Genomic DNA, 25,770 nt, shown 5'->3' on the forward strand with positions numbered 1-25,770 from the left:
ATGAACTACAAGTAAAATGAAAGCTTACAGGACGTACTATCACAGGATTTTTTTTTCATTTATAGTTGAGGTACATTTTAAGGGACAATAGAAAGAATGTGGCGATAACGGAATGTTTAGCTGATCTGAGTTACCAGTCTTGCATGTAACTCCACTTATCACCTAAGAAATGTATTGCATACACTGCCAAAGGGCATGGATGACAGATTGCACTAGCTTCACGATATTTTACACATACATTTTTAAAGTGTTCTTGGGTGGAAATTTAGGATACACTTTGATTTACTTATCAAAGATTTAACTGGCATGTGTCAAGTATTCCAAAATTAAAAGTGCAGTTACTTGTAGTGTCCTTTAAACTGGTCTACAGGAACAATTTTGGAGCGTGCTACGGTGCTCCTAATTCAAGTATCAGCAGAAGCATATCAATGCTAGTCACCTGTAGCAGTAAAGGGTTGGTAAGACTGTTTATACTACAGGACCCAGCAAAAGCTTAGATTGTATAATGCTGAGAAACAATTTTATGTTGACATCCCCAGTTGAGTACCTATGATTAGTGTATTATGAAGAGGAAAATGCTGCCTGGTTTATCTGCATCAACCAAGCATGTGAAAAGTTCCACCACCTTTGGCCAACTCATTAGTCATTGTTAATGACAGTCAACATTTATTTTGCTTTTCATGTACTGGACTCGTTCTTTCCTTCTACGGTCCTGTAGAGTTTGTCCGTGATTGTTTATCCTGTTTGTTTCTGTCAGTTTTTCAAAGCTGGTTTCTCTTTGGATCATCTTGTACAATGAAATGCAAGATGATTAAAACCATTTATCCATTTTTTAATGATCTGGTTTGCCAATAACCGATGGTCCGATGATTTGATGATGCAATGGCAATATGATTGAATGAACAATGGTTTTCAACTAAAATTTCAAGGACCATTAGGTTGCATACACAGGCTGCTCATCGTCCTTTACTTGACGGTGATATGGTATAGAAGGAATAACTTCACAAGGCACCAGCTGGGATCCACAGGGCTTTGTTCTGTTCTTGATCCACGATTGACAGAATCTGAGTGCAAATGTTGAATAGTGCACCCCCTTGAATTACAGCTAAAATAAAATGAGAGAGAGACATAAAATTCCAAGTTACTCAATATACAACACAAATACTAACATATTTTTCATTGCCATAGTTTTAAGGTACATAGAAAAAAAAAATTAAGAAAAAAATCTGCCATTGTTTTTGTGACTTTTTTTAAGCTATTTGCATTTTTTGTATAAATAATAATCTTAACTTTATTTTACAAGTCATTATGATTTTGGAAATGGGTTTTTATGAAATATAATAATTTCTGGGAAATTATTTATATTTAACTTCATTACATTTTAATCGCTCAAATGTGGCCATCTGATTTGGAGCACTTTTGCTTGTCAATGCCAACATTACAGCCTGTTAGATTAGGTAATTCCTCTTACAAGGTCTATTAGGCATACACCACTAACCTCACAGTCATTAGCTACAATTGTCCATATCAATTCAGACTAGTAGAAAAATTGGAAAAGAAAAGTAAGAGATTGATCAGTTGAACAGTACTCAGGTTTTTATGTATTTTTTTTAATACCATCCTTTCTCTTTGGCAACCTTTTTAAGAACTTTCACAAAAATAGGCTTAAAAATGCTAAAATGGAGTTTGAATGATGATGAGAGATTACAAAGTGTTCCATAACTATTTTAAAATAACAAATAATTATGTCTTTTTTAACAAAACAAAATAAACAACAAATAAAAGAAAATGTACAAATAGTAAATGACTACACAAACAAAAAGCAAAGAGAAAAGTAAAACCAGAAAGGTACGATGGGACGCGAACATCAGTAGCACGTTGTGGATTTTCATATGTAACGTGGTGCGACTGAATTTTTGCATGTTTACAATGCATATCCATTAAAATGCAGACACATTTTTGCATTAACTAGAAAAACCATACATTTAGGACTTCCCTTCTTCAAATGGGTTAGGCTACGTTCACATTAGCGTCTTTAGGCGCAGCATCGTCGACGCAACCCAAAACGCATGTCAAACCGTATACACAACGCAGCGTTTTTTGATGCATGCGTTGTCCTAAAAGGTTATTATTCTTGACACAATTGAAGATAAAAAACGCCCAAAAAAGTGTCTAGACACTATAAAGAGAAAAGACCACCAATGGGATAGAAGAGGGTGGGTGTAATGGAATTTGTGTATATATATACCCTTGCAGAGATGAATTCCTCCCATTTTGCTTGTGTTTCCAGCATCAAGATGGAGCGTCCCATGGAGAGTATCTACATGAATATGAGTTGGATTTTGCCTTGGCTAATGCATATGCTCTTGTCACTGTCTAGACACTTCATCACTTGTTTTTTACTCAAAAGGCCCATGCGTCGAGCAACGTGGGTCAACGCAGGCACCTGCACCATATGCGTTTTACATAGACACTAATGTGTTTTTTTGGCGCATTTATGACGCAAGTGCGTTGCATGTGTTGTTTACCGGAAATTTGGCGCAGGAAAAATGCAACATGTTGCGTCGGCCGCGCCCTGTCTGGTGCGCCCAAATGACGCATGCTTCGTACAATACAATGCTTGACAACGCATACCGGCGCATGTCCATCCGCCCCCCATGTTAAAGATAGGGGCGCATGACGCATGCGTCGGTATCCATCAACGACGCTGCGCCCAAAGACGCTAATGTGAACGTAGCCTTAAGAGAATTTCCTTTTTCCAAGCTGTTGTCATTTGTGTTTGTTGCTGTTAAACAATTGCAAGATTTTGAATTAAGAACGTGTGAATTTAGTAGTTTTAAGATGTAGAAGTTTTTTTTTAAGTTGTGTGTAAAAAAAAAAAAAAAAAAGAGAAAAAATAGACAATACAATCTAGACTAAAGTAGGAGTATAAGGCCAAAAGGATTGTAACATATCACCATGTAGACTACACCCTCAGAAGGAGACAGGAGAAAAGCCTGGAACGACCTTAGCAATTGGAGCAGGAACCATTGCATTTGCAGGCTGATTCAATTGTTAAAAGTATTAATAGAGCAAGAAGAAATGTAGGACCAAGTCCAGGCCAAATCCATGGCTTCCTTGGTTATGCACGAGCCAATCTCCCATCTAATAATATAACTACAGTTGTGCTCAAAAGTTTACATATCCCGGCAGAATTTTTGCTTTCTTTGCCCTTTTTCAGAGAATATAAATGATAACAAACATCTTCTCCACTCATGGTTAGTGGTTGGGTAAAGCCATTTATTGTCAAACTATTGTGTTTTCTCTTTTTAAATCATAATGACAACCCAAAACATCCAAATTACCCTAATCAAAAATTCACATACCGTGGTGATTTTCACCTGATAACATGCACAGAAGCTGACACAAATGGGTTTAAATAGCTACAAAAGGTAACATCCTCACATGTGACCTGTTTGCTTGTAATCAGTGTGTGTGTGCATTTAAGAGTTAGTTTCTGGGAACCAGACAGACTCTTTCTTGCATCTTTCATCAAGCCACTGATGTTTCTAGATTGTGAGTCATGGGGAAAGCAAAAGAATTGTCAACCGATCTACAGGAAAAGGTAGTTGAGTTGTATAAAACAGGGAAGAGATACAAAAAGATATCCAAGGAGTTGATAATGCCAGTCAACAGCGTTCAAACTGTGATTAACAAATGGAAAATCAGGGGCTCTGTAAAAAACAAACCACGGTCAGGTAGACCAACAAAAATGTCGTTCCACGACTTGCTTGAAAATTGCTCGGGATGAAAAGAAACACCCACAAATAACATCAGCTGAAATACAGGACTCTCTGAAAACTAGTGGTGTGGCTGTTTCAAGATGCACAATAAGAAGGCAGTTGAAGAAAACTGGGCTGCATGGTTGAGTCGCCAGAAGAAAGCCATTACTGCGCAAATGCCACAAAGCATATTGTCTACAATATGAAAAACAGCACAGAGACAAGCCTCGAAACTTCTGGAACAAAATAATTTGGAGTTATGACACCAAAATTTAACTTTTTGGCCACAACCAATAACGATACATTTGGAGAGGTCAACAAGGCCTATGAAGAAAGGAACACCATTCCTACTGTAAAGCACGGAGGTGAACTGCTGATGTTTTGGGGATGTGTGAGCTTTAAAGGCACAGGAAACTTGGTCAAAGTTGAAGAAAAGATGAATGCAGCATGTTATCAGCAAATACTGGAGGCAAATTTGCACTCATCAGCCCTGAAGCTGCGTATGGGACGTACTTGGACGTTCCAACATGACAACGATCCAAAACACAAGGCCTATCGACCTGTCATTGGCTACAGCAGAAAAAGTGAAGGTTCTGGAATGCCCATCTCAGTCTCCTGACCTCAATATCATTGAACCACACTGGGGAGATCTAAAGTGCACAATTCATGCTAGACAGCCCAGGAATTTACAGTAATTGGAGGCTTTTTGCCAAGAAGATTGTGCACCTTTACCATCTGAGAAAATAAAGAACCTCATCCACAACTACCACAAAAGATTTCAAGCTGTCACTGATTTTAGAGGGGGCAATACACGATATTAAGAAATGGGGTATGTAAACTTTGGATCAGGGTCATTTGGAAGTTTTGGGTTGTCATTATGATTTAATAAGAGAAAATACAGTAGTTTGACAATAAATGGCTTCACCCAACCACTAACCATGACTGGAGAAAAAGTGTTGGTGTTATCATTCATATTCTCTGAAAAAAGGTCAAGAAAGCAAAAATTCTGCCGGGGTATGTAAACTTTTGAGCACAACTGTATATGAAGTATGAGAGGTATTGTTAAAGAAGCACTCCCATCAAAATGTGTATCCACTTAATATAGTGAAATCATCGTATTACATAGCACTGTGTACTTACAATTATTAATTTACAATAGTCCTTCTACCAAGCTAATCCTTCTCTTTTCCATTAGGTCTAAGAGACCATGTGATTAAAAACTGACTGAATCCTCCTTCTAAGTTCTATGTAGAAACAGGAAGTACATTTTCCCTGTGTGACTCATGAGTCACTGCAAAAGGCCCTGGCAGGGGGAGGAATGGAGCAGCTAAGTCAGGAGTTGAACAGGGGAATTATAAAAGGGACAAGAGTTTCAACATGTTTCATGTTTCAAAATAGAGCACAGAAAATATTGAATTAGCTTGGTAGAAAGGCAAAATGAGCAATTGTACGTACATAGTCCTATATCATATGATGATTACAATATATTAGGTAGATAAAAACGTTGATGGGACTGCTTCTTTAATTATAAGGGAGTATTAAAGACTTAACTCTTTTGAAAGAGGGAAATTTAGACAAACTGATTTAAATCTAGTCCATTTTTAGAGTGGCTTATATTGTGAAAGGACAGATCCAACCTAGTGCTTGAGCTACAAATATTGTAATAGTTCACCATCAGGGAATGTCAGAATTAGAGGCAATAACTGCATGCCACAAGGTGGATAGCATAGATTGATAAACCCTAGAAAATAACTTAAATCTTCACGAGCGAAAGGCCTGAACTGAGGATCCTGGATAAAAGTCTTGGTTAAACCAGAGACTAAATAACAGAAGACGGGGAGAGGTCAATTGACTGGAATATTAAACCAAGTCCCGGATGTTGTATCGTCTGCGTATTTAAGACTGTTGATGATTCGTCCAGCAATTATAAATCCTTCTGCTTTCTGGGAAGGTCCAGCCTTCCTCAAAATAGCTTCTGCATATAAACTGAAGAGAAATGGTGACAGTATGCAGCATTGTCTGACACCTCGCTTTACTTTGAACCATGCCATTTCACTGTGTTCCATTCGGACTACTGCTTATTGGCATGAACCCAAATACTTCATGGCATTTCAAAGTTTCTGGTGAATAACACTGTGGTAAGCTTTGCTGTAGTCCCAGATATCCTAGTTCGAGATATCCTGATAATATTGAATTAATGGACTAAGAGGCAGCACGGTGGCGCTGTGGATAGCACAGCAGCCATGCAGCGCTGGGGTCCTGAGTTAAAATCCCACCAAGGACAACATCTGCAAAGAGTTTGTATGTTCTCTCCATGTTTGCGTGGGTTTCCTCCGGGCACTCCGGTTTCCTCCAACATTCCAAAGACATACTGATAGGGAATTTAGATTGTGAGCCCCATTGGGGACAGCAATGAAAATGTGTGCAAAACTGTAAAGCGCTGCGGAATATGTTAGCGCTATATAAAAATAAAGATTATTATTATTATTGGAGATGATGACCTGGTGGAATCCATAGAAACTAGTTTACTATACAGTGCCTACAAGTAGTATTCAACCCCCTGCAGATTTAGCAGGTTTACATATTTGGAATTAACTTGGCATTGTGACATTTGGACTGTAGATCAGCCTGGAAGTGTGAAATGCACTGCAGCAAAAAAGAATGTTATTTCTTTGTTTATTTTTTTTTTAAAAATTGTGAAAAGTCTTTTCATAGGGTCAATTATTATTCAACCCCTCAACCCACCAGAATTCTGTTTGGTTCCCCTAAAGTATTAAGAAGTAGTTCAGGCACAAAGAACAATGAGCTTCACATGTTTGGATTAATTATCTCTTTTTCCAGCCTTTTCTGACTATTTAAGACCCTCCCCAAACTTGTGAACAGCACTCATACGTGGTCAACATGGGAAAGACAAAGGAGCATTCCAAGGCCATCAGAGACAAGATCGTGGAGGGTCACAAGGCTGGCAAGGGGTACAAAACCCTTTCCAAGGAGTTGGGCCTACCTGTCTCCACTGTTGGTTGCATTATCCGGAAGTGGAAGGCTTATGGAACTACTGTTAGCCTTCCACGGCCTGGACAGCCTTTGAAAGTTTCCTCCCGTGCCGAGGCCAGGCTTGTCCAAAGAGTCAAGGCTAACCCAAGGCCAACAAGGAAGGAGCTCCGGGAAGATCTCATGGCAGTGGGGACATTGGTTTCAGTCAATACCATAAGTAACGTACTCCACTGCAATGGTCTCCGTTCCGGACGAGCCCGTAAGGTACCTTTACTTTCAAAGCGTCATGTCAAGGCTCGTCTACAGTTTGCTCATGATCACTTGGAGAACTCTGAGACTGACTGGTTCAAGGTTATCTGGTCTGATGAGACCAAGATCGAGATCTTTGGTGCCAACCACACACGTGATGTTTGGAGACTGGATGGCACTGCATACGACCCCAAGAATACCATCCCTACAGTCAAGCATGGTGGTGGCAGCATCATGCTGTGGGGCTGTTTCTCAGCCAAGGGGCCTGGCCATCTGGTCCGCATCCATGGGAAGATGGATAGCACGGCCTACCTGGAGATTTTGGCCAAGAACCTCTGCTCCTCCATCAAGGATCTTAAGATGGGTCGTCATTTCATCTTCCAACAAGACAACGACCCAAAGCACACAGCCAAGAAAACCAAGGCATGGATCAAGAGGCAAAAAATCAAGGTGTTGCAGTGGCCTAGTCAGTCTCCTGACCTTAACCCAATTGAAAAATTGTGGAAGGAGCACAAGATTAAAGTCCACATGAGACACCCAAAGAACCTAGATAACTTGGAGAAGATCTGCATGGAGGAGTGGGCCAAGATAACTCCAGAGACCTGTGCCGGCCTGATCAGGTCTTATAAAAGACGATTATTAGCTGTAATTGCAAACAAAGGTTATTCCACAAAATATTAAACCTAGGGGTTGAATAATAATTGACCCACACTTTTATGTTTAAAATTTATAAAAATTTAACTGAGCAACAAAACTTTTTGGTTTGTAAGATTTATGCATCTGTTAATAAATCGTGCTCTTGTTTGAAGTTTGAAGGCTCTAACTTATTTGCAACTTATTAAACCTGCTAAATCTGCAGGGGGTTTAATACTACTTGTAGGCACTGTATGTGAGAAATTGAGATCTCTAGAAAGACCCAGAGAGGCATGTCAGACTTGTCATGAAAAAAAACAAACAATTGAGTTATAACCACCACATAATAGTATTTTGCTATGTTTGGAAAAACAACCCGCTTTGTTATCTTTGAATAAATCCGGTGTTGTGTTGATTGGTATCTAAGGAAAAGTCTTTAGAAGACATATTCAACTTCATCCAGGTATCAACTAGGTTAAAGTCTAAAGGTACCGTCACACTAAGCGACGCTGCAGCGATACCGACAACGATGTCGATCGCTACAGCGTCGCTGTTTGGTCGCTGGAGAGCTGTCACACAGACAGCTCTCCAGCGACCAACGATCCCGAGGTCCCCGGTAACCAGGGTAAACATCGGGTAACTAAGCGCAGGGCCGCGCTTAGTAACCCGATGTTTACCCTGGTTACCAGCGTAAAAGTAAAAAAAAAAAAACACTTCATACTTACCTACCGCTGTCTGTCCCCGGCGCTCAGATTCTCTGCACTCCTCCTGCACTGGCTGTGAGCGTCGGTCAGCCGTAAAGCAGAGCGGTGACGTCACCGCTCTGCTTTCCGGCCGCTGTGCTCACAGCCAGTGCAGGAGGAGTGCAGAGAAGCTGAGCGCCGGGGACAGACAGCGGTAGGTAAGTATGAAGTGTTTTTTTTTTTACTTTTACGCTGGTAACCAGGGTAAACATCGGGTTACTAAGCGCGGCCCTGCGCTTAGTTACCCGATGTTTACCCTGGTTACCAGTGAAGACATCGCTGGATCGGTGTCACACACGCCGATCCAGCGATGTCAGCGGGAGATCCAGCGACGAAATAAAGTTCTGGACTTTCTTCAGCGACCAACGATCTCCCAGCAGGGGCCTGATCGTTGGTCGCTGTCACACAGAACGATTTCCTTAACGATATCATTGCTACGTCACAAAAAGCAACAATATCGTTAACGATATCGTTAAGTGTGACGGTACCTTAACACAGAGACTGCTGAGGGGGCTGAGAGGAGGTGGATAGAGTCACACTTGTCTAAAGAGGGATGAAGAAATACTGTAGGTAGGAGTCCCTCACCACAAATAAAAGGCCTTTTCTATTTGTTTGCCTAACTTTATACAAATGTGAGATAAAGTTGAGTGGAAAATGCTGGGAGCACAGTTTGTAATATTTATTATAGAATCAGAAAGATTGCGCAAAGTTTACATGTTAAGTCATGCTAAATTAGGTCTGCATGAGCCAAAGGTGAGTCTTCATCAATAGCATTCAGCACTGACACTTAAATCGAATACCATACACGGCACAAACACTTCTGGTGGTGAAAAATGGCATCTGGTTGCCAAACAGATGGACTGCAATCTTGGTAGGTACCAAAGTTTTGATAACATACCTGTAAAATACTTGCTGTATTCTTGCTCTATTTTCTGAGCAGATTCAAACTGCTCTTTGGAATTTTTCTGTGTTACCTTGTCTCGCAGAAATATTGGATCCTTCTGTTCCCTGCATACACATAAAGTCATGTGACCATTTCTGAACATTTCATATACAGGCTTTTTAAAATTTTTAAATTTTATCATTGCATTAATTTGACAATATTTTTATAAAGGAGCAGCATTTGAACAAAAATAAACCACCCTATTATTTTGCAATCAGTTATAAGCAAGAAATCTTAAGACTTCTCATGTAAGTACATACTTGTTCAAATAAGACCTCTAGAGTAAACACAACTTTCTATTACAGCACCTCTCACCGGATTATATATATATCATAGTCTGGGTATCTATTAACGAATAAGTAAATCTTTAAAAGAAGCTGAGTCCGCTTTCAGTAGAAAGCATAGGCTCCGAATCTAAGATCCTTTCTACTGAATCCGCTCCGCAGCTCTGTGTGTGCTCCTGTCTAGTGAGCTGTGCACTTCTTGAGGGAAGTGGGAGGGTGTGGCTTGAGCGATCAGTGGGGGACCTGTAAACTAGGCGATCTACTTGCAATTAAAATGCAAATATAATAAGAAAATTAACATCGGTTTCTTTTACTAAGTATATCGTAGTCACTCTCATGCACCTCAATCTCTTGTCGTTTTCTAATCAGACACCATATTGAATTACAGGTTTTGTCCTACTTTCATTTTTTATGTGCTACTCTTCCAATCTAATAATGTATCAGAATATTATTACAATGGCAACTAGAGCCAGTACGATACTTCCCTGATCAATGGACAATGTAATTATCCTCGCCTCTAGATTCTCACACACAGATTTCAACCCATATAGTTCTATTAAAAAAAAAATTGTGCCACCTTAGCCTAATTCTGACTATTACTATTCGTTGACCTCAGTGTGATACTTAGAGAGAGAAGCAAAAAGAAAAAGAAGAGGTAAAGGGCAGATAAATAATATTTCTTAATTGAACACATGGGAAACTTCAGTTTCGTAGGGCACATCACTTTAAACCACAGTTATTTGGTTATGATTATCAGGCTCAGACATTGAGAGTATAGCAATAGGATAAAAGCAAAGAAGGAAATCGGCAGACTTACAATCATGAGTTCTGGGTATTTATGATCTTGGCATCTACATCTTTTTACAATAATAAAGAGTGATGTTTCCCTATTTCTACAGGCTTATACACCAGTATCCATTTATTGTTAATAAAGGGGTGGTTGGGCTCATTAATACAGTAGACTCAATTATAGAACTATATTCCTTCTTCTGGACTATTGTTAAAATGCACTACATATAGTACATTTTGCAAGCATAACCAATTTTAGTTGTGGTGATGTCAAGCAAAATGCTTAAACTCAGCAAATAAATCCTTCCAGAAAGCTTTAAACAAAAAGTTTACTCATCAAAAGTTTTTTAATCTAAATATATAATTGTCTAAGGGTTTTTCCATCTGTCTGTCTGTCCTGGAAATCCCGCGTCTCTGATTGGTCGAGGCCGCCAGGCCTCGACCAATCAGCGAAGGGCACAGCATGGCGACGATGATGTCATAAAGGTTGCCACGACCAATCAGCGACGGGCACAGTCTGCCGCGAATTCGCCTCGACCAATCAGCGACGGGCACAGTATCGACGTAGATGTCATAATGGTTGCCATGGCGACGATGATGTCATAAAGGTTGCCTCGACCAATCAGCAACGGGCACAGTCTGCCGCGAATTCTGGAATCATCATTGTCCATATACTACGGGGACATGCATATTCTAGAATACCCGATGCGTTAGAATCGGGCCACAATCTAGTATACATATAAGTGGTAAATAATTAACCCCTTTACCCTCGAAGGTAGTTTGCAACCAGGCCAATTTTTACAACTCTGACCTCTGTCACTTTATCGGGTAATAATTCTGGAACACTTCAACGGATCCTGGTGATTCTGAGACTGTTTTTTCATGACATATTGTACTTCATGATAGTGGTAAAATTTCTTTGGTATGAATTGCGTTTATTTGTGAAAATAAAAACGGAAATTTGGCAAAATTTGGAAAATTTCACAATTTTCCAAGTTTGAATTTTCATGCTCTTTAATAACAGATACTGTATGTCACACAAAATAGTAACATTTCCCACTACTGTCTACTGTACATCAGCACAATTTTGGAATTATTTTTTTTTGTTAGGAAGTTATAAGGGTTAAAAATTGACCAGCAATTTTTCATTTTTACAACAAAATTGACAAAAACATTTTTTCAGGGACCACGTCACATTTGAAGTCACTTTGAGGGGTCTATATGATAGAAGATACCGTATATACTCGAATATAAGCCGACCCAAGTGTCAGGAATCCCACTTCCCAGTTCCGGTTTGGAACTTGCAGCTCTCTAGAACCCTGTTAACCCTCAGGTCAGTCAGGGTACTGCACCAGAAAGGCTGCCTGCTATGTACTGGCTATGGGGCACATTGCAGCGAGGGCGATATAACTTTTCCCACATAGGTGGGAACAATAACTATCAATGCTACCGTTTGCTGCAAAGACGCCCAATCGTACAGGGCCAAGTATGCTACCACCAGCTCCAATTCTCTTAATTGTTAACGGGTCCGGAGCCAACCCAAATCAGTAGCGTAATTCACTTCAGAGGATGCCACAGTTCGTTTAGAGCATGGAGAGACAAGCTAGTAATTTTGTATTTTACTCCAAAAAAGGCAGGCAGTGTTTATAAAAGTATAAAAAAGATATTATAAAGACAAAATCATGTGTACATTACAATTACAAATAAAAGGATTAAAATTGAAAAAACACTTACATAGCATTCAGATCATTTCATCTCCTGTTTGCCCATGTGCTCAGGAGATACATCAAGATGCATATCACATCTATAGAGCAGCTGGACCCCGGGCAAAAAGACACTGCAACAATGCTGTCTCATTAAGTTATTCCTAGCCCAAAACCCAGGCACTCCCCGTGTGGTGGCATCACTTACAGGCTGACACCTCCCCTTTACTTAGAATATGAAAACTACTTTTATGCATTTCTTGCTGTATGAATCTTGTATACTAAATACATCAGGTCCCAGATGTGCACCACGTCGGGGCAATTCTTTTAAGTGTAAGCACGAGGTACTTACATGAACCGCTTAAGGAGAAATCCACGCTTTGCATTCGTTGCGTGTAGCTGCTAGCGCTTTCAGTGAGTGATAGATCTCCATGCAGTTTGGAAGTGGCTATACCAGTTTTGGCTGGTTTTGGTTGGGAGGAGGGAATGGGTAATGTAGGGAGACTGGAATTTGCAGCGTAAAGCCATAAAACTTCTCAGTGGGCTGCGACACATTGGTATCAAGTTGCACAGAGTGTGCCTGGCATAGGGCTTGGTTTTTGTATCAGCGACTGCAGTGGGGGAGAAAGGGGGGTCGAATCTGCAGCGTGTGTCTGTGCCATGGTACATTCTAGAACTAAACTGACATTATGACATTTTTACATTATTGTGACACCGAGTATAAGCCGAGACCCCTAATTTTGCCACAAAAAACTGGGAAAACTTATTGACTCGAGTATAAGCTTAGGGTGGGAAATGCAGAAGCTACTGGTAAATTTCAAAAATAAAAATAGATACCAATAAAAGTAAAATTAATTGAGACATCAGTAGGTTAAGTGTTTTTGAATATCCATTATTGAATCAGGAGCCCCATATAATGCTTCATAAAGTTCACGATCGGCCCCATAAGATGCTACATATTAAAATATGCCCCATATTATGCTGCATAAAAGGTTATTGAAGGCCCCATAAGATGCTCCATAGAATATTAAGCCCCATAGAATGCTGCACAAAGGTTGATGGCCCCATAAGATGCTCCATAGAATATTATGCCCCATATAACGCTGCACAAAGGTTGATGGTCCCATAAGATGCTCCATAGAATATTATGCCCCATATAATGCTGCACAAAGGTTGATGGCCCCATAAGATGCCCCATAGAATATTATGCCCCATATAATGCTGCACAAAGGTTGATGGCCCCATAAGATGCTCCATAGATAATGCCCTGTATGTTGATGCGATTAAAAAAAAATTACATGCTGACCTCTCATCGCTGGGTGCCGAGTGCCTGAGCAGGTGGGGACAACGGCACACTATGGGGACCAGGTGCCGATGTCGCCGCTGGCTCAGGACACCGGCACTTGAGATATTCACCTGTCCCCATTCCACCGCCGTGCGCCGATGTGTCTTCAGGGTCTTTGCAGTGACAGAGGTAACGCACTAACCACGTCATCGCACCCTCTGACATGAACATCACAGCCAGAGGACGTGGAAGACGGAGCCCGGCGGTGGAACGGGGACAGATGAATATCGCATGGCTCACCTCCCTCGTCATACTCACCCCCTCCTCGTGCGGTCTCTCTGTATGTTCCTGCTTCTGCGATGGTCTCTTGCGCACGCTGGCAGCTTGTTCCTGTGTTCAGCGGTCACATGGTACCACTCATTAAAGTACCAAAAAAAAAGAAAAAAGATGAAGCGCACTCACCAGTGATGATTCGTCATATTTATTCAGACATAAATACTGTGCTGCAGGGAGGGTTGTGAACACACATGGACGACGGCCGTTTTGTGCTTAATGCACTTCAACTGGTTGACAGGACCAGTTGAAGTGCATTAAGCATGAAACGGCCGTCGTCCGTCATCTTTTTTCTATTTTTTTGGTATTTTACATGAACTGTCGCATAAGCAGCACCCCGGCGAGATTTTTTGCTATATAGGCTATATACGGCAGAATGGTGCAACATAGGAGTGTCATAAGGGTCTAACTAATAGCAGTGGTGCGGATGTACCTTTCTTTGATTATATGGACCACTCATTAAAGTAATGAATATGCGCTCCACTCCTATTGGAGTGGAGTCGCGTCCATATTCATTACTTTAATGAGCGGTACCACGTGAACGCTGAACACAGGAAGAGCTGTGGGCACCGGAGACCATCGGAGAAGCAGGGAAGTGCAGAGACCGTGCCGGGAGCAGATAAGTATGATGTGACAGCTGCCACTCCTGCCGCTCCCCCTCCCCTGATGACCCCCTGGGACAATGACTTGAGTATAAGCCGAGAGGGGCACTTTTAGCCTAAAAAAATGGGCTGAAAATCTCAGCTTATACTCGAGTATATATGGTACTCAAAAGTGACAGCATTCTAAAAACTGCACCACTCAAGGTGCTCAAAACCACATTCAAGAAGTTTATTTACCCTTCAGGTGCTTAACAGGAATTTTTGGAATGTGGAAAAAAAACTATGAACATTTAACTTTTTTCACAAAAAAATATTTTACATAATGTTTTTATTTTGATTGGGTAACAGGAAAACGTGGACCACAAAATTTGTTGTGTAATTTCTCATGACCATACCGATACTCCAAATGAGCGAGAAAACCACTGTTTGGGCGCACAACAGAACTCGGAAGGGAAGGAGCATAATTTGACTTTTTGAATGTAAAATTTCCTTGAATCATTAGCAGATGCCATGTCCCATTTGGAGAACCCGTGATGTGTATAAACAGTGGAAACCCCCCACAAGTGACCCTATTTTGGAAACTAGACCTCTTAAGGAATGTAATTAGATGTGTGGTGAGCACCTTGAAACCTCAGGTGTTTCACAAAAGTTTATAACGTTGAGCTGTGAAAATAATAAAATCACATTTTCGGCGTACTCAGGAGAAATTGCACAACAAATTGTATGGTGCAATTTATCTTGTTACCCTTTATGAAAATGCAAAGCCGATACCCCATATGAGGGAGAAAACTATTGTCTGGATGCATGGAAGGGCTCGGAAGGGAAGAAGCGTCGTTTGACTTTTTGAATGTAAAAATTACATAGTAACATAGTTATTAAGGTTGAAGGAAGACTTTAAGTCCATCTAGTTCAACCCATAGCCTAACCTAACATGCCCTAACATGTTGATCCAGAGGAAGGCAAAAAAAAAACCCATGTGGCAAATAGTAAGCTCCACATTGGGTAAAAAAAATTCCTTCCCGACTTCACATACGGCAATCAGACTAGTTCCCTGGATCAACGCCCTATCAAGGAATCTAGTATATATACCCTGCAACATTATACTTTTCAAGAAAGGTATCCAATCCCCTCTTAAATTTAAGTAATGAATCACTCATTACAACATCATACGGCAGAGAGTTCCATAGTCTCACTGCTCTTACAGTAAAGAACCCGCGTATGTTATTATGCCTAAACCTTCTTTCCTCCAGACATAGAGGATGCCCCCTTGTCCCTGTCTCAGGTCTATGATTAACCCCTTTACCCCCAAGGGTGGTTTGCACGTTAATGACCGGGCCAATTTTTACAATTCTGACCACTGTCCCTTTATGAGGTTATAGCTCTGGAACGCTTCAACGGATCCTAGTGATTCTGACAATGTTTTCTCATGCCATATTGTACTTCATGACAGTGGTAAAATTTCTTTGATATTACCTGCGTTTATTTGTGAATAAAACGGAAATTTGGCGAAAATTTTGAAAATTTTACAATTTTCCAACTTTGAATTTTTATGCAATAAAATCACAGAGATATGTCACACAAAATACTTAATAAGTAACATTTCCCACATGTCTACTTTACATCAGCACAATTTTGGAACCAACATTTTTTTTGTTAGGGAGTTATAAGGGTTAAAAGTTGACCAGCAATTTCTCATTTTTACAACACCATTTTTTTTTTTAGGGACCACATCTCATTTGAAGTCATTTTGAGGGGTCTATATGATAGAAAATACCCAACTGTGACACCATTCTAAAAACTGCACCCATCAAGGTGCTCAAAACCATATTCAAGTTTATTAACCCTTCTGGTGCTTCACAGGAATTGTTGGAATGTTTAAATAAAAATGAATATTTAACTTTTTTTCACAAAAAATTGACTTCAGCTACAATTTGTTTTATTTTACCAAGGGTAACAGGAGAAAATGGACCCCAAAAGTTGTTGTACAATTTGTCCTGCGTACACCGATACCCCATATGTGGGGGTAAACCATTGTTTGGTTTTGGTTTGCATGCCAGAGCTCGGAAGCGAAGGAGCGCCATTTGACTTTTCAATGCAAAATTGACAGGAATCGAGATGGGACACCATGTTGCGTTTGGAGACCCACTGATGTGCCTAAACATTGAAAGCCCCCAAAAGTGACACGATTTTGGAAAGTAGACACCCTAAGGAACTTATCTAGAGGTGTGGTGAGCACTTTGACCCACCAAGTGCTTCACAGACATTTATAATGCAGAACCGTAAAAATAAAAAATCATATTTTTTCACAAAAATTATCTTTTCGCCCCCAATTTTTTATTTTCTCAAGGGTAAGAGAAGAAATTGGACCCCAAAAGTTGTTAAACAATTTGTCCTGAGTACGCTGATACCCCATATGTGGGGGTAAACCACTGTTTGGGCGCATGGGAGAGCTCGGAAGGGAAGGAGCGCCGTTTGACTTTTCAATGCAAAATTGACAGGAATTGAGATGGGACGCCATGTTGCGTTTGGAGAGCCACTGATGTGCCTAAACATTGAAACCCCCCACAAGTGACACCATTTTGGAAAGTAGACCCCCTAAGGAACTTATCTAGATGTGTGGTGAGTGCTTTGACCCACCAAGGGCTTCACAGAAGTTTATAATGCAGAGCCGTAAAAATAAAACAAAAATTTTTTCCCACAAAAATTATTTTTTAGCCCCCAGTTTTGTATTTTCCCGAGGGTAACAGGAGAAATTGGACCCCAAAATTTGTTGTTCAATTTGTCCTGAGTGCGCTGATACCCCATATGTGGGGTGGGAACCTGTCATGATCCCAATGGCAGGGGATCACAAAAATGACAAGCACAGATACAAACAAGCTGTAGGGCGATGGAACCTGAGCTGACCGCGACCCTGAACCTAACACACAAATAAAAGTAGCCGGGGAACGTGCCTACGATGATCCTAGACGTCTCGCTCCAGCCGAAGATCTAACTTCCCCTATCAGAAGAAACACAGACCTCTCTTGCCTCCAGAGAAATACCCCACAGCAAATAGCAGCCCCCCACATATAATGACGGTGAAATGAGAGGAAAGCACATACGTAGTATGAAAACAGTTTCAGCAAAATGAGGCCCGCTAAAGCTAGATAGCAGAGGATACAAAAGTGAACTGCGCGGTCAGCGAAAAACCCTTCAAAAAACCATCCTGAAATTACTTGCACTCATGTGCCAACTCATGGTACATGAAAAGCAATTTCAGCCCACTAGAGCAACCAGCAGCAGAGAATCACATATCTGCAGGCTGGACTAAAAACCAAATTAAGCAAAACACAAAACAGGAAAATCCAAACTTAGCTTGTCCAGAAGGTTCTAGGAGCAGGGAGCAGAGGTAACAAGACACACTGGATACATTGATAACCGGCGAGGAAATGCCAGCAAAGCCAGGTTAAATAGGAAACTCCCATATGCTGATGGAACAGGTGGAACCCAGAAACCCAGGAAAGACAAGTCACCCAGTACCATCAGTAACCACCAGAGGGAGCCCAAAAACAGAACTCACAACAGTACCCCCCCCTTGAGGAGGGGTCACCGAACCCTCACGAGAACCACCAGGGCGACCAGGATGAGCCCTATGAAAAGCGCGAACCAAATCATCAGCATGAACATCCGAGGCAACCACCCAAGAATTATCCTCCTGACCATAACCCTTCCACTTGACCAAATACTGGAGTTTCCGTCTGGAAACACGAGAATCCAAGATCTTCTCCACAACATACTCCAATTCTCCCTCCACCAGCACTGGAGCAGGAGGCTCAAGCGAAGGAACAACAGGTACCTCATACTTCCGCAACAACGACCGATGGAACACATTATGAATAGCAAACGATGCCGGGAGATCCAAACGAAACGACACAGGGTTAAGAATTTCCAAGATCCTATAGGGACCGATGAACCGAGGCTTGAACTTAGGAGAAGAGACCTTCATAGGAACAAAACGAGAAGACAACCACACCAAGTCACCAACAAGAAGTCGAGGACCCACGCGGCGACGGCGATTAGCAAACTGCTGAGCCTTCTCCTGGGACAACTTCAAATTGTCCACCACATGACTCCAAATCCGATGCAACCTATCCACCACCATGTCCACTCCAGGACAATCAGAAGGTTCCACCTGACCAGAGGAAAAACGAGGATGAAACCCCGAATTACAAAAGAAAGGAGAAACCAAGGTAGCAGAACTAGCCCGATTATTAAGGGCAAACTCGGCCAGCGGCAAAAAGGTAACCCAGTCATCCTGATCAGCAGAAACAAAACACCTTAAATAAGTTTCCAAGGTCTGATTAGTTCGTTCAGTCTGGCCATTCGTCTGAGGATGGAATGCAGACGAAAAGGACAAATCAATGCCCATCTTAGCACAGAACGTCCGCCAAAATCTAGACACAAACTGGGATCCCCTGTCAGAAACGATGTTCTCAGGAATCCCATGCAAACGAACCACATTCTGAAAAAACAGAGGGACCAACTCAGAGGAGGAAGGCAACTTAGGCAAGGGTACCAGATGAACCATTTTAGAAAAGCGATCACACACAACCCAGATGACGGACATTTTTTGAGAGACAGGGAGATCCGAAATAAAGTCCATGGAAATGTGCATCCAAGGCATCTTCGGAATAGGCAAAGGTGACAACAATCCACTGGCCCGAGAACAGCAAGGCTTAGCCCGAGCGCAAACCTCACAAGACTGCACAAAAGAACGCACATCCCTCGACAAGGAAGGCCACCAAAAAGACCTGGCCACCAAGTCTCTAGTACCAAATATTCCAGGATGACCTGCCAACGCAGAAGAATGGACCTCGGAGATGACTCTACTGGTCCAATTATCCGGAACAAACAGTCTCTCAGGCGGACAACGATCAGGTTTACCCGCCTGAAACTCCTGCAAAGCACGTCGCAAGTCTGGGGAGACAGCAGACAAAATCACCCCATCCCTAAGGATACCAGAGGGCTCAGAATTTCCAAGGGAGTCAGGCACAAAACTCCTAGAAAGAGCATCCGCCTTCACATTCTTTGAACCTGGCAGGTATGAAACCACAAAATTGAAACGAGAGAAAAACAGTGACCAACGAGCCTGTCTAGGATTCAGACGCCTGGCAGACTCAAGGTAAATCAAATTTTTGTGATCAGTCAAGACCACCACACGATGTCTAGCACCCTCTAGCCAATGACGCCACTCCTCAAATGCCCACTTCATGGCCAAAAGTTCCCGATTACCAACATCATATTTCCGCTCAGCCGGCGAAAACTTTCTAGAAAAAAACGCGCATGGCTTCATCACTGAGCCATCGGAGCTTCTCTGTGACAAAACCGCCCCCGCTCCAATCTCGGAAGCATCAACCTCAACCTGAAAAGGGAGCGAAACATCTGGCTGACGCAACACAGGAGCAGAAGAAAACCGGCGCTTAAGTTCCTGAAAGGCCTCCACAGCCGCAGAAGACCAATTAGCAACATCAGCACCCTTCTTAGTCAAATCCGTCAAAGGCTTAACAACACTAGAAAAATTAGTTATAAAACGACGATAGAAATTAGCAAAGCCCAAGAACTTCTGTAGACTCTTAAGAGATGTAGGCTGCGTCCAGTCACAAATAGCCTGAACCTTGACGGGATCCATCTCAATAGTAGAAGGGGAAAAAATATACCCCAAGAAAGAAATCTTCTGGACTCCAAAGAGACACTTTGAGCCTTTTACAAACAAGGATTTCGCCCGCAGGACCTGAAACACCTTCCTGACCTGCTGAACATGAGACTCCCAGTCATCAGAAAAAACCAAAATATCATCCAAATACACAATCATAAATTTATCCAGATATTCACGGAAAATATCGTGCATAAAGGACTGGAAGACTGAAGGAGCATTAGAAAGTCCAAAAGGCATTACCAAATACTCAAAATGGCCCTCAGGCGTATTAAATGCGGTTTTCCACTCATCACCTTGCTTTATTCGTATAAGATTATACGCACCCCGAAGATCAATCTTAGTGAACCATTTAGCCCCCTTAATGCGAGCAAACAAATCAGTCAACAATGGCAAAGGATACTGATATTTTACGGTAATCTTATTCAAAAGACGATAGTCTATACAAGGCCTCAAGGAACCATCTTTTTTGGCCACGAAAAAAAAACCTGCTCCCAAAGGGGACAAAGATGGACGGATATGTCCCTTTTCCAAGGACTCCTTAACATAATCCCGCATAGCAGTATGCTCTGGCACTGACAGATTGAACAAACGACCTTTAGGAAATTTACTGCCTGGAATTAAATTTATAGCACAATCGCAATCCCTGTGAGGAGGAAGCGAACTGAGCTTAGGCTCCTCAAAAACATCCCGATAATCAGACAAAAACACAGGAATCTCAGAAGGAGTAGATGAAGCGATAGAAATCGGAGGTGCATCATCGTGAACCCCCTGACAACCCCAGCTTAACACAGACATTGATTTCCAGTCAAGGACTGGATTATGAGTTTGTAACCATGGCAGACCAAGTACTAGAACATCATGCAAATTATACAGTACCAGGAAGCGAATCACCTCCTGATGAACGGGAGTCATACGCATGGTCACTTGTGTCCAGTACTGAGGTTTATTCATAGCCAAAGGTGTAGAGTCAATTCCCTTCAAAGGAATAGGGACTTCCAGAGGCTCCAGACTAAACCCACAGCGATTGGCAAATGACCAATCCATAAGACTCAGGGCAGCGCCTGAATCCACATAGGCATCGACGGAAATGGATGATAATGAACAAATCAGAGTCACAGACAGAATGAACTTAGACTGTAAAGTACTAATGGCAACAGACTTATCAACCTTTTTTGTGCGTTTAGAGCATGCTGATATAACATGAGCTGAATCACCACAATAAAAGCACAACCCTTTTTTCCGCCTATACTTTTGCCGTTCACTTCTGGACTGAATTCTATCACATTGCATTATCTCAGGTGACGGTTCAGACGACACCGCCAAATGATGCACAGGTTTGCGCTCCCGTAAACGCCGATCAATCTGAACAGCCATAGTCATAGACTCATTCAGACCAGCAGGCGCAGGGAACCCCACCATAACATCTTTAATGGCCTCAGAAAGGCCATCTCTAAACTTTGCAGCCAGAGCGCACTCATTCCACTGAGTAAGCACCGACGACTTACGAAATTTTTGACAATAAATTTCTGCTTCATCTTGCCCCTGAGAGAGGGCCAACAAAGCTTTTTCAGCCTGAATCTCTTGGTTAGGTTCCTCATAGAGCAAACCCAATGCCAGAAAAAACGCATCCGCATTAAGCAACGCAGGGTCCCCTGGTGCCAATGCAAATGCCCAATCCTGAGGGTCACCCCGCAGGAAAGATATAATTATCTTGACTTGCTGAGCAGGGTCTCCAGAGGAGCGAGATTTCAAAGAAAGAAACAACTTGCAATTGTTCCTAAAATTCAGAAAACGAGATCTATCTCCAGAAAAAAACTCTGGGACAGGAATTCTAGGTTCAGACATAGGAGCATGAACAACAAAATCCTGTATATTTTGAACCTTAGCGGCAAGATTATTCAGGCTGGAAGCCAAACTCTGGACGTCCATGATAAACAGCTGAGATCAGAGCCATTCAAAGATTAAGAGGAGGAGGAAGTAGCCAGGCTGCAATAAGGCTAGGCAGCAAACTCTGAGGGAAAGGGGAAAAAAAAAAAAAAAAAAAACTTCCTCAGACTACTTATCCTCCTACTTCAGCCAATACAATTAACACTTTGTGGGCTGGTTATACTGTCATGATCCCAATGGCAGGGGATCACAAAAATGACAAGCACAGATACAAACAAGCTCTAGGGCGATGGAACCTGAGCTGACCGCGACCCTGAACCTAACACACAAATAAAAGTAGCCGGGGAACGTGCCTACGATGATCCTAGACGTCTCGCTCCAGCCGAAGATCTAACTTCCCCTATCAGAAGAAACACAGACCTCTCTTGCCTCCAGAGAAATACCCCACAGCAAATAGCAGCCCCCCACATATAATGACGGTGAAATGAGAGGAAAGCACATACGTAGTATGAGAACAGTTTCAGCAAAATGAGGCCCGCTAAAGCTAGATAGCAGAGGATACAAAAGTGAACTGCGCGGTCAGCGAAAAACCCTTCAAAAAACCATCCTGAAATTACTTGCACTCATGTGCCAACTCATGGTACATGAAAAGCAATTTCAGCCCACTAGAGCAACCAGCAGCAGAGAATCACATATCTGCAGGCTGGACTAAAAACCAAATTAAGCAAAACACAAAACAGGAAAATCCAAACTTAGCTTGTCCAGAAGGTTCTAGGAGCAGGGAGCAGAGGTAACAAGACACACTGGATACATTGATAACCGGCGAGGAAATGCCAGCAAAGCCAGGTTAAATAGGAAACTCCCATATGCTGATGGAACAGGTGGAACCCAGAAACCCAGGAAAGACAAGTCACCCAGTACCATCAGTAACCACCAGAGGGAGCCCAAAAGCAGAACTCACAACAGGAACCACTGTTTGGGCGTATGGGAGGGCTCGGAAGGGAAGGAGCGCCATTTGGAATGCAGACTTAGATAGAATGGTCTGCAGGTGTCACATTGCATTTGCAGAGCCCCTAATGTACCTAAACAGTAGAAACCTCCCACAAGTGACACCATTTTGGAAAGTAGACCCCCTAAGGAACTTATCTATATGTGTTGTGAGAGCTTTGAACCCCCAAGTGTTTCACTACAGTTTATTACGCAGAGCCGTGAAAATAAAAAATAAAAACTTTCCCCCAAAAATTATTTTTTAGCCCCCAGTTTTGTATTTTCCCGAGGGTAAGAGGAGAAATTCGACCCCAAAAGTTGTTGTCCAATTTGTCCTGAGTACGCTGATACCCCATATGTGGGGGGAACCACCGTTTGGGCGCATGGGAGGGCTCGGAAGGGAAGGAGCGCCATTTGGAATGCAGACTTAGATGGAATGGTCTGCAGGCGTCACATTGCGTTTGCAGAGCCCCTAATGTACCTAAACAGTAGAAACACCCCACAAGTGACCCCATATTGGAAACTAGACCCCCAAGGAACTTATCTAGATGTGTTGTGAGAACTTTGAGCCCCCAAGTGTTTCACTACAGTTTATAACGCAGAGCCGTGAAAATAAAAAATCTTTTTTTTCCCACAAAAAACATATGTTGGGGTAAACCCCTGTTTGGACACACTGGAGAGCTCGGAAGGGAAGGAGCACTGTTTTACTTTTTCAACGCAGAATTGGCTGGAATTGAGATCGGACGCCATGTCGCGTTTGGAGAGCCCCTGACGTGCCTAAACAGTGGAAACCCCCCAAATTATAACTGAAACCCTAATCCAAACACACCCCTAACCCTAATCTCAACCCTATTCCCAACCGTAAATGTAATCTAAACCCTAACCGTAACTTTAGCCCCAACCCTAACTTTAGCCCCAACCCTAACTGTAGCCTTAACCCTAGCCCCAACCCTAACCCTAGCCCTAACCCTAGCGGGAAAATGGAAATAAATACATTTTTTTTAATTTTTCACTAACTAAGGGGGTGATGAAGTGGGGTTTGATTTACTTTTATAGCGGGTTTTTTAGCGGATTTTTATGATTGGCAGCCGTCACACACACACTGGAAGACGCTTTTTATTGCAAAAAATATTTTTTGCATTACCACATTTTGAGAGCTATAATTTTTCCATATTTTGGTCCACAGAGTCATGTGAGGTCTTGTTTTTTGCGGGACGAGTTGATGTTTTTATTGGTAACATTTTCGGGTACGTGACCAAAAACCAGCTATTCATGAATTTCTTTTGGGGGAGGCGTTTATACCGTTCCGCGTTTGGTAAAATTGATAAAGCAGTTTTATTCGTCAGGTCAGTACGATTACAGCGATACCTCATTTATATCATTTTTTTATGTTTTGCCGCTTTTATACGATAAAAACTATTTTATAGAAAAAATAACTATTTTTGCATCGCTTTATTCTCAGGACTATAACTTTTTTATTTTTTTGCTGATGATGCTTTATGGCGGCTCGTTTTTTGCGGAACAAGATGTCGTTTTCAGCGTTACCATGGTTATTTATATCTGTCTTTTTGATCGCGTTATTCCACTTTTTGTTTGGCGGTATGATAATAAAGCGTTGTTTTTTAACTCGTTTTTTTTTCTTTTCTTACAGTGTTTACTGAAGGGGTTAACTAGTGGGCCAGTTTTATAGGTCAGGTCATTACGGACGCGGCGATACTAAATATGTGTACTTTTATTGTTTATTTTTATTATTTAGATAAAGAAATGTATTTATGGGAATAAAAAAATTTTTTTTTCATTATTTAGGAATTTTTTTTTTTTTTACACATTTGGAAAAAATTTTTTTTTACTTTTTTACTTTGTCCCAGGAAGGGAAATCACAGATCGTTGATCTGACAGTTTGCACAGCACTCTGTCAGATCACCGATCTGTCTGAGAGCAGTGCAGGCTTACCAAGCGCCTGCTCTGAGCAGGCACTTGGTAAGCCACATCCCTCCCTGCAGGACCCGGATGCCGCGGCCATTTTGGATCCAGGCCTGCTACAGGAAGGGAGGTAAGGAGACCCTCGCAGCAACGCGATCACATCGTGTTGCTGTGGGGGTCTCAGGGAAGCCCGCAGGGAGCCCCCTCCCTGCGCGATGCTTCCCTGTACCGCCGGCACACCACGATCCTGTTTGATCGCGGTGTGCCGGGGGTTAATGTGCCGGGAGCAGTCCGTGACCGCTCCTGGCACATAGTGCCAGATGTCAGCTGGGATAGGCAGCTGACACCTGGCCGCGATCCCCCCATGAGCGCGGTCGATCGCGTATGACGTACTATCCCGTCGGTGGTCATACGGGCCCACCCCACCTCGACGGGATAGTACGTCATATGCCAGAAAGGGGTTAAAAAGATCATCAGAAAGGTCTTTGTACTGTCCCCTCATATATTTATACATTAAAATAAGATCACCCCTTAGTCTTCGTTTTTCCAAACTAAATAGCCCCAAGTGTAATAACCTATCTTGGTATTGCAGACCCCCAGTCCTCTAATAACCTTGGTCGCTCTTCTCTGCACCCACTCCAGTTCAGCTATGTCTTTCTTATACACCGGAGACCAGAACTGTGCACAGTATTCTAAGTGTGGTCAAACTAGTCACTTTTATAGAGGTAAAATTATGTTCTCCTCATGTGCATCTATGCCTCTTTTAATGCATCCCATTATTTTATTTGCCTTTGTAGCAGCTGCCTGACACTGGCCACTGAACATGAGTTTGTCATCCACCCATACACCCAGGTCTTTTTCATTGACGGTTTTGCCCAGAGTTTTAGAATTAAGCGCATAGTTATACATCTTATTACTTCCACCCAAATGCATGACCTTACATTTATCCCCATTAAAGC

At 42.0% G+C, this 25,770-nt stretch overlaps 1 protein-coding gene across 3 annotated transcripts in view; it reads right to left on the reverse strand.

Moving 5' to 3' along the window:
• Positions 1-651: 651 nt before the first annotated feature.
• DLG5 (discs large MAGUK scaffold protein 5) overlaps positions 652-25,770 on the reverse strand; it is a 679,445-nt gene continuing 654,326 nt past the window's right edge. For 2 of the 3 annotated variants that reach the window (XM_069753072.1, XM_069753075.1), the window contains 2 exons: positions 9,279-9,388; positions 652-1,105 (listed from right to left, as the gene is read on the reverse strand). In XM_069753072.1, the coding sequence (XP_069609173.1) occupies positions 1,002-1,105; positions 9,279-9,388 (214 nt within the window). In that variant the 3' untranslated portion in view covers positions 652-1,001. The remainder of the gene's footprint in view (positions 1,106-9,278; positions 9,389-25,770) is intronic. The other variant, XM_069753073.1, reaches the window with a different exon arrangement.

Source organism: Ranitomeya imitator, chromosome 2, assembly GCF_032444005.1.
Source record: "Ranitomeya imitator isolate aRanImi1 chromosome 2, aRanImi1.pri, whole genome shotgun sequence".
Taxonomy (NCBI): domain Eukaryota; kingdom Metazoa; phylum Chordata; class Amphibia; order Anura; family Dendrobatidae; genus Ranitomeya; species Ranitomeya imitator.